General features: G+C 46.4%; 2 protein-coding genes across 4 annotated transcripts in view; one reads left to right on the plus strand and one right to left on the minus strand.

Moving 5' to 3' along the window:
• The window catches only part of TMCO3 (transmembrane and coiled-coil domains 3), a 51,472-nt gene extending 50,727 nt beyond the window's left edge, over positions 1–745 (minus strand). For all 3 annotated transcript variants that reach the window (XM_023519201.1, XM_023519202.1, XM_003799981.3), the window contains exon 1: positions 600–745. The gene's annotated coding sequence lies outside the window, so the exon portion shown is untranslated. The remainder of the gene's footprint in view (positions 1–599) is intronic.
• A 432-nt stretch (positions 746–1,177) lies between these two features.
• The window catches only part of DCUN1D2 (defective in cullin neddylation 1 domain containing 2), a 37,759-nt gene continuing 29,950 nt past the window's right edge, over positions 1,178–8,986 (plus strand). The window contains exons 1-2 of the mRNA XM_012811523.2: positions 1,178–1,235; positions 6,623–6,839. Coding sequence (XP_012666977.1) covers positions 1,233–1,235; positions 6,623–6,839 — 220 coding nt within the window. The 5' untranslated portion in view covers positions 1,178–1,232. The remainder of the gene's footprint in view (positions 1,236–6,622; positions 6,840–8,986) is intronic.

Genomic DNA, 8,986 nt, shown 5'->3' on the forward strand with positions numbered 1-8,986 from the left:
AAAGAAAAAAAGAAAAGAAAAGAAACTGGCAACATAGAGAAATTTAAAAGACCGATAAGAAGCTCTAATCGAAAAGATGGAAAACTTGTATTAAAAGGCTGAGCAGTAAATAATTACGATTTATAATATGTGAACCTTGGCCTCTTAACAGTGTTCCAAAGGGATGTTTTTAATAGCTATTACGTTCATTCAGGTTCCAGCAGGTAAGATCCTCAAAGGACCAAGAAAACGGTCTGGCAGAGCAGAGGAGATGGAGGCGGCCTCCTCTGCCCGGGCAGAACCGCCCCAGAGGAGGGAGAGCGCCCGCCGCGCCCCGGGGACCATCAGCGCAGAGTCGTGTGTGGTTGCGGGAAGTCGCCGCTCGGCTTCAAGAAATCGTGGTCCCTGGAGTCCGGGTTTCTGAGAGCTAAACTTTCGCGCTACCCTCGGGCCAGACGCCCCCCAAGAATGGCAACAGGGCCAAGGCAGAGAAAGTGCGCCCTGAGGAGGGCAGCCCAGGAGAAGAGGAGGGGAGCCCCGAGAGGCAGGAACCCCCCGGGAAGGACAGCCCTCACGGGGCGGTGAGTTCTGAGTTCCCGGCACGCTTTTCCAGAACGTACCTCGCAGCGCTCCCCGGGGCCGAGGAGCCGCGCCCAGGGCGTCCGACGGGTCATCACCGTCCCCCAACCCGGAACCCCGGGGCGGAGGCACAGTCTGGGCCCAACTCCGCGGCTCCGGGAGCCGAGGGGCGCGGCGGCTCCGGCCTTCCCCGCATCCCTTCCCATGCGGCCCCGGGGCCGGAGGGGAGGGCCCGACCGTCGCCCTCTCCGCAGCGCGGAGTCAGGACTGCAGCCCCTTTAAGAGGGTGGAGACCGGGCGGCGCTGTGCACGCCTGGAATTGGAGTTCCGCTCCAGACCTGGCACCTGCCTGGGCTCCAAGACCTGCCCCGGGTGAGCGTGTGGCCCGGGAACCGCAGGCCAAAGTAGGCCTCAGAAGTAGCGAGCTCCGCCTCTCAGAGAGGGCGGGACGCAAGGCCCCGGAGGGGTGGGAGGCGCAGTGCACGTCGGGAGCTGAAGAGGGAGGGTGCGCGAGGGCCAAGTGGGGCCCCAGGTGGCGCAGGGCATGCTGGGAGCTGGAGTCCCGCACCCTACTGTGTCCGGCGCCCCCAGCGTCTGTCTGGTCTACCGGAGGCCGCAGCCGCCTGCGCCTGCGCACATGGCTTAGGCCGGCGACTGTGGAAGGCGCAGGGAGAATGGTAGGTGGTACCTTGTCGCCTTCTGCCAGTTCGGGGTCGCGGACCCCGCAGCGGGGCGGCGTCGGGGACCTGGAGGACTTGCGGCCACGGCAGGGAGGGGGTGGACGGGCGGGTCGCGCCGAGGGCGGCGGGACCTCAGCAGAGCAGGTTCCCATCCTAGAGGTCACGGGCGTGCGCAGACCGGAGGTCGAGGGACATGCTCTCGGCCAGCGCGGGCAGCCGGGACGCCGGCGAGACTGGGAGGCTGCCAGAGGGACCGGACAGGGACCGCCATGAGTTGGAACCGAAGCCCGTCTGTAGGAATAAGCGATCGTGGGCTTTGACAGAACTGCTCTAAACCCGGAGTAGAGCCAGAGGGGTCGGCGTCCCGGGTCAGGGCATCGGTGCAGGTGGTGGCGCTTACCTGAGCAGGTGGAGGAGGAAGTGCAGACCTGGGAAGGCGACACCGCGGGGGCCGGGGGGTGAGAGTAGGACTAGTCGAGGTACGACCTGGAGCTCAGGCAGAGGTCTGGAAGCTCACGTCAGTTACCTTGCCATGTGGAGGGCACCTCGGGAATGGGCGGGTCGTCGGGCTCCGGGTCACAGGCCCTGAGACGTTGATGGGTACCAGGAAGGTGGTAGGTAGGGCGCCGAGGGTGGACGAGGTGTACTCTAACACGCAACTGCCTTGTCACAGTTCGGATAAGCGCTAAGCAGAGACACAGGTTCCAGGAACCTGTTTGATGGGGGTGTCAGGTGCGGAGGTCGTGAAGGTTTAGCCTAGTTACACGCGTGAGCTGAACGCTCAAGAGTGAGCCAGAGACAAAGCTGAGAACAGAGCGTGCACAGACCCTCCGGCGGCACCATGATCTGCCTGCCTAAAGCGCGGAGAAGCCTTCTTGACAAGACCGACGCAGTAAGAAGCTGGTGAGGAGACTACACCCAAATTGTGCAGTCTTCTCCAACGGTATTTTGTCTTTGTTATGGGGAGCTGTTGAAAGGTTTCAAAGGTAGCGAGACTAGTCCGGGAAGAACAGCTAGGGGGAGGGGAGAGCTTTCATTCTATAGAGATAGAAAGTTTAGCATCTCAGAGAAATGAGACTAGAAGATGGAGAGGATGGTATTTAAGGAGCAGGGCTCAGTCGTCAGTGCTGAATAAGAACAGCTGAAGACGTCCCCTGGCCTCAGCACCTAGAGGGCTTCTGGTAACCGCATGGGACGGTTTCACTATGGAAGTGAGTTAGGATGCACACACATGGGCAGGTAGACATCACTCTCTCTAGCTCTTAGGAGGAAAGAGGCAGGGTGGACGGAAACCTGGGAAAACCTGTACGTTTTGTAATACCCAAGGGTACTTTCAGCCACCAGAGACTTTGAAGGTTCAAGAAGGTGAATGGGGATATTTGAATTTAATCCCCTCACCCAGGCCTGCCCTACACCAAAACAGTCAAGTGATCAAGTATGTAGTTTATTTGATCAAAATGATTGCTTTGTCAAAGCTCTTGTAAGTTGACCCTAGAAGACAGATGATGATTTTATTGTATCAAGTGTCTCTGGAAGAACATCTCATGTGTAATTTTCCTTCATTTTATATATGGGCATCCTTGGTACCCAGATTATATAAGTTTTTTTAAATTTTTATTTGTTTTATTAATTTTTCTTATATTAGAAATTTTCTTACTTATATTTCATGTGTATATTAGGTTTCCACTTTTGCCTTTACAGAATTAAAAAGGCTAAATTTAATGACAATAACAATATTTAACATAAGGACTGAGAAAAGCCTCATAAAGAACGAATGAAGACAAATACATTCAGAAAAGAAATCGGATGATTGCTGCAACAAAATATTAAGCGATAATAATAGTAATAATGCAAAAAAAGTAACATTCACATTGTTAGATAGAAGTATGTCTATTATAGAATACTTTGATCAGTTAACTTCTTCACAAGGTCACAGTTAAAATGTGGCTTTTCATAGTTTAGAGATTTTATTTGATATTTCCACTGCTCATCCAGATTTTATTTCAAGAATTTTGTACATTTTAACTGAATAAAATAATGGAACATATCAAATGCCCCCCTCCTTATCAAGTGGTGCACGATAATTTAATTTTCATGACATGTTACGTCTCAGTGAACATTGTTGGAGCTTCAAGGATGGGCCCTGATACTGTACTTTATGAACCTTGATTAATTTTACATGGTTTAGTCCTGTCTACATGGGCTCAAAGCTTCTTTCCTTCCCCTGTAATTATTTAGTTTATGAGCCTTTTTTTATAAATTGCAGTTTGGTCTCAGTCACTTTTGGACATGAAACACATATAGTCTTTAGACAGCTATTGATTGTCATTTGAATCACTTATTTTATGGAGAAACCTACAGGGTTAACATCAAGTTATTGAGGCTGCATTGACAGTTACAATCTTCATCTACCCTGAGTCTTGTTAATGGGCCCCCACAGCTGCCATTGCTCTTCAGAACCAGCAGCTTGGCACCACCTTGCGGTTCAAGGTTGGTAGGAGTGTTTGTAATAGATCAGGCAATTTGAGTAGATTGGAGAGGTATCTAAGTGTATCTATTTCCACTTGCCTACTCTGCAACTAACAGTGATGGTTCACAACCACTTTGGCCTAAGTCCATGTGCTCCTGCATCTGCTCTGCTGGAGTTTTAGAAAGGTACTCCTGTATGCTGTTGGTGTGACGATGTTGTCACGTGATGGGGTGCCTCAGGAGGTGACCATCAGGAGCAGTAGCCCGAGATCAGACATCATCACATCTTCTAGGTAACATGTTTGATATGGAGCCATCACTTATACAATGCAGATTAAATAATTCAGTTGCCTGAGAAGTACATTGCCCTGCTGATTAGTTTGGAAGTCATAAGGGTACTATGCCAAAATTTTTTTAGATAAAATTCATATAACAAAGTTAACTTTTAGGGCAGCCTGTGGCTCAGCCAGTAGGGTGCCAGCTCCATATACCAAGGGTGGCGAGTTCGAACCCAGCCCTGGCCAAATTGCAACAAAAATTAGCCAGGCATGTAGCAGGCACCTATAGTCCCAGCTACTCGGGAAGCTGAGGCAAGAGAATCGCCTAAGCCAAAAAGCTGGAGTTTGCCGTGAGCTGTGACGTCACGGTACTCTACCGAGGGTGACAAAGTACAACTCTGTCTCTAAAAACAAAAAAATTAACTTTTAAAGTATGTAATTCAGTAGTGAGGCTGAATCAGGAGGCTGAAGCCATGGCACTCTAGCCCAAGCCACAGAGCAAGACTCTGTCCCCCCACCAAAAATAAATTGAAATGGAAAGTTTTAAAAGATTGATTGATTGATTGGCAGGGGCAGGGTCTCATTATGTTGCCCAGCCTGGTCTTGAACTCCTGGGCCCACAGGATCCACTGCCCTAGCCTCCTAAAGTGCTGGGATTATAGGTGTGAGCCATAGCACCTGGCCTAAAATATATATTTATGTATTTTTTAATTAGCAATAGTAAACCTGTTACATATTTACTTTACCTTTTTGCAAATACTACTTTTTTTTTTTAGAGACAGAGCCTCACTTTGTCGCCCTCGGTAGAGTGTTGTAGTGTCACAGCTCACAGCAACCTCCAGCTCTTGGGCTTAGGCAATTCTCTTGCCTCAGCCTCCTGAGTAGCTGGTGCCCACCACAATGCCCGGCTATTTTTGTTGTTGTTGCAGTTTGGCCAGGAATGGGTTTGAACCCTCCACCCTCGGTATATGGAGTCGGTGCCCTACTCACTGAGCCACAGGCATCACCCAAATACTATATTCTTATTGTCTGGCTTCATGAAAGGTAGCCTTCCAGATCCTCTGTGTCAGTCTATTGTAACAGCACCAGTCACACAGCCTTAGAGGCCTCTGCTGTGAGGGCAAGAGAAAGGCAGGTCCAGCTCAGAGTTCTTATGAGGACAGTTTCCGTATCATGGAATCCCTGCAAGGTCTTAGGACCAGGACCCTCAGTGTACACTGAGGTGCTGCATATCTGGACTGCATTATCTTGTTCTGCTGAATTCTATTTTGATATTTTGGCATAAGCGTGGTTTTGGATAGCCTTAGGAAGAAACTCCGGGAAGCTGCTCTGCTGTATGCTGGAGAGGAATAGGTCTGTGCAGAGGGGAAATTGTACATGATCCCTTTCTTGAGCAGCAGAGCCATTTCCATGTGGGCGTAGGATGGGAGCTGTAACGCTTCTGGGCCACCAGTAGCTTTCCCCAGCTAGTTATATTTTCTTTTCTGTGACAGCGGGGAAGCTCGGAGCCAGGTTTTCAGCTCCCTGTCAGCTTTGGTGTGTGCTCCACATGTCTATACACTGATCATACTCTTGACTTTCTTCTTTTCCTTTCCTCCCCTCAATTTCTTCACCTGCATTTGTTGTCTATTTATGTATTTCTGTGAGATATATTATGATTCTGTGTTTTTATAAATTCTCATCTTTATTTGTATGAGATTGAGTTACAAATCCTAAGTAAAAATTTCCCTTTATCAGATTATTGTCTAAAACTTTTGTGTAAAAACATTAGCATCTAGTAGATTATAGTCTCTTTTGATTTACAGAAATTAGTGAATCACTTTCTTTTCTAGTGTTGCTTTCATGGAATTACCTTAGCTAAGTGGAAACTTAACTATCCTATATCTGGAAGTATTAAGATGTTATTTTGTTCCATTATATACTATATATAGTACAGTTACTTGGCAGTTTTGTTATTTATTACCTACGCACAGCCTCTGGCCTATTTTTCATTTTATTTCTGTCTCTTGTACACAGATACTCTTGTTAGTGTTATCATTATTGTGGAGTCATAGCAGGCTTTGTGAAACTTCCGTATATTTAACACTATTCTTAGTTATATGACTATATTTTCATCAATGTGGTTCTGCTGATTTAAAACTAGGAAAAATGTAATAATGTTTCCAGATCATACAGCATCCTTCTAGTCACTAGAGCCTGAACTTGAAGCTGAAGAAGACCCTACAGAGAAGCCCCCAGTGGTGACATGAGGGGCTTGTCTTTGTTTCATCACAGGGCTGATCTGTGTTACAAAGGAGTGCTGAGATTTAGGAATGAGTACTGTCATACTTCATGCAAAGTAAACTGGGTAAAGATCAAACTATATTTTGTATAAAATAGTCTCATAATTTTTTGAAGTATATAATGCATATCTATTGCTATTAGATACTATCATTTCAATTTTCAGAAGACTGGGCAGACTATTTAATTGATAAAGAACAAGGCTTTGTCTTCTGTAATTCTGAAGTGACACTGAGTCCCTACCTCCATCTCCACCTAGAAAACTAAGTCCAGTTGAGATGTAGGTATTGGGGTTAGAGGTGGAGACAGACCCCAGAGGGGCTTCACTGGCTTTCCTACTTTTTTTGCACCCCAAAGCATAAGCTCAAATCATCTCAGAAGGACAAGGTCCGCCAGTTCATGGCATGTACTCAGGCTGGCGAAAGAACTGCTATCTACTGCTTAACACAGAATGAGTGGAAACTAGATGAGGCCACGGACAGCTTCTTCCAAAACCCAGACTCGTTCCACAGGGAATCGACACGGAACACGGTAGACAAGAAGAAGCTGGAGCAGCTGTACAGCAGATACAAAGGTAAGAGGTGGCACAGGAAGCCAGGCGGACACACCTGTCTCTAACAGCCAGAGTAAATGGTGCGCTAGTTTGTGGTGCCTCGGAAGAAAGGGATCCAAGCTGCTGCTCCCTCTGTTCCTGAGACCCAGCTGCAGAGTCTACTGTCTCCAGTGTAAATGAGACTGACTGAGCACAGGTGGGAGATTGGGAAGAGGCGGCCACAGGTTGATCAGAAGCACACCCCACCCCCTGCTCTGCCCAGAGTTTGACATGTGACCAGCTGGTCCCAGGGGAGTCACAGCTTCATGGTGGTGACCTCTGTCCTGAAGTGATTTCCTAAGCACTTCTAATAGGCTGAAATACTTGTGGCAAGAAGGTTGTTTAAGAATAATGCCAAACCATCGAAGCGATTCTAAAGCAGGGGCAAACATCAGCATTTTTTGACTCAGTGTGCTAGTGTTTTAGCACCAAAACAACTTCAGTTAGTAGATAAGCTTTGGGAAAAGCTCTTGGCAAAGAAATCTTTATTTTGCAGGCTGGGGACAGTTGTTGTTTTTATTACCATCAGTACTTAGTCTGGAGCTTTTTCAGCTCAGTCTGTCTGCTGTACACCTCTGTCGGTCATGAATGCTTGTGCCTCGTATGTTATAAAAATGAATAGCCTGTAGGCCTCAAATTAAAATATGCAACAGTATTGTATTTGAAATTTACCAATGTTAGTAGACAGAAGTGAATAAGAGAATAAATGTTAAACTTTTAGGGTCTTTGTCCCATAAATTCTACGGAGGTGGTTTTCTCTTTAATGTGAGAGAATATAGTTGGAAGGGTATCTATAGTTTCATTCATTTAACTTATATAATTTTTCTTGGGTAAAAGTATATGCATAAATAATGTAGTATTAGTACTTAAATGACCAACGTTAAATTTTTCAGCACACGCAATCTTTATTTGAGCAAAGAAGCTACAAGTTTTCTCTTTGTACCGTCTCTAAACCAACAGAACTCATACACACCATGATGTGTGATGGTGGACGTGACCTGGAATACTAGACTCAGCTTTGGGAAGTCTTGCTGGGATGCTTTTGATAGATTTCACTGTTTGATTTTCTATAGATAAATGCTAAGTTCTTTAACTTTATTTATAAATTTTAGAAGTAGGAGGTAAGGAGCCTGGATTTCTAAGCTGTTAAATGCTAATGCTTAAAATGATTTTCCAAAATAATTACTGTCTAGTAGCACTGAAACTAGCAAATGAAATTATTTAAAAAGAAAAATCCATTCCTTTATTTTGGCAGAGTTGTATAAAACTCAAAGCACTATAAAAAACTTAGCAGGCCAGGCACAGTGACTCATGCCTGTAATCCTAGCACTCTGAGAGGCTGAGGCGGGTGGATTGCCTGAGCTCACAGGTTCAAGACCCTCCTGAACAAAAGCGAGGCCCCTATCTCTAAAAATAGTGTGATGTTGTGGTGGGCACCTGTAGTCCCAGCTACTTTGGAGGCTGAGGCAAGAGAATCACTTGGGCCCAAGAGTTTGAGATTACTATGGGTTATGATGTCACAGCACTCTACTGAGACCAACAAAGTGAGACTCTGTCTCAAAAAAAAAAAAAACTTATCAATACAGTCTCTTTTATAGCAGTTTGCCTTTCTATAAGCTTGAATCTTTATTTTAAGGAAGTTAAATTCTTAGTAATCAAGTCTTCTCAAAGAAATTTCAATGATTTTTCTACCCTAAAACCCAGAAACCTAGATTTTAAAAATAGGACTGACTGTTTTCCAGATAAAGTGTTATTTATTTATTTGCTAGTCCTTTCATATATAGTAGAAAATTGCTGACCTGTAGCTCAAGCAGCTAAGGTGCCAGCCACATACACCAGAGCTAGGGTTCAAATCCAGGCCAGGCCTGCCAAACAACAATGACAACTACAACCAAAAACAAAAAAAAAAATAGCCGGGCATTGTGGCGGGTTCCTGTAGTCCCAGCTACTTGGGAGGCCCAGGTAAGAGAACCGCTTAAGCCCAGGCATTGGAGGTTGCTAAGAGCTGTGATGTCACAGCTCTCTCTACCCAGGGTGATAGCTTGAGGCTCTGTCTCAAAAAAAAAAGAAAGAGGCTCGGCTCCTATAGCTCAACCGGCTAAGGCGCCAGCCATGTACACCTAAGGTGG

This window comes from Otolemur garnettii, unplaced genomic scaffold (genome assembly GCF_000181295.1).
Source record: "Otolemur garnettii isolate 467f Iridium unplaced genomic scaffold, OtoGar3 scaffold00161, whole genome shotgun sequence".
In the NCBI taxonomy this organism is placed as follows: Eukaryota; Metazoa; Chordata; class Mammalia; order Primates; family Galagidae; genus Otolemur; species Otolemur garnettii.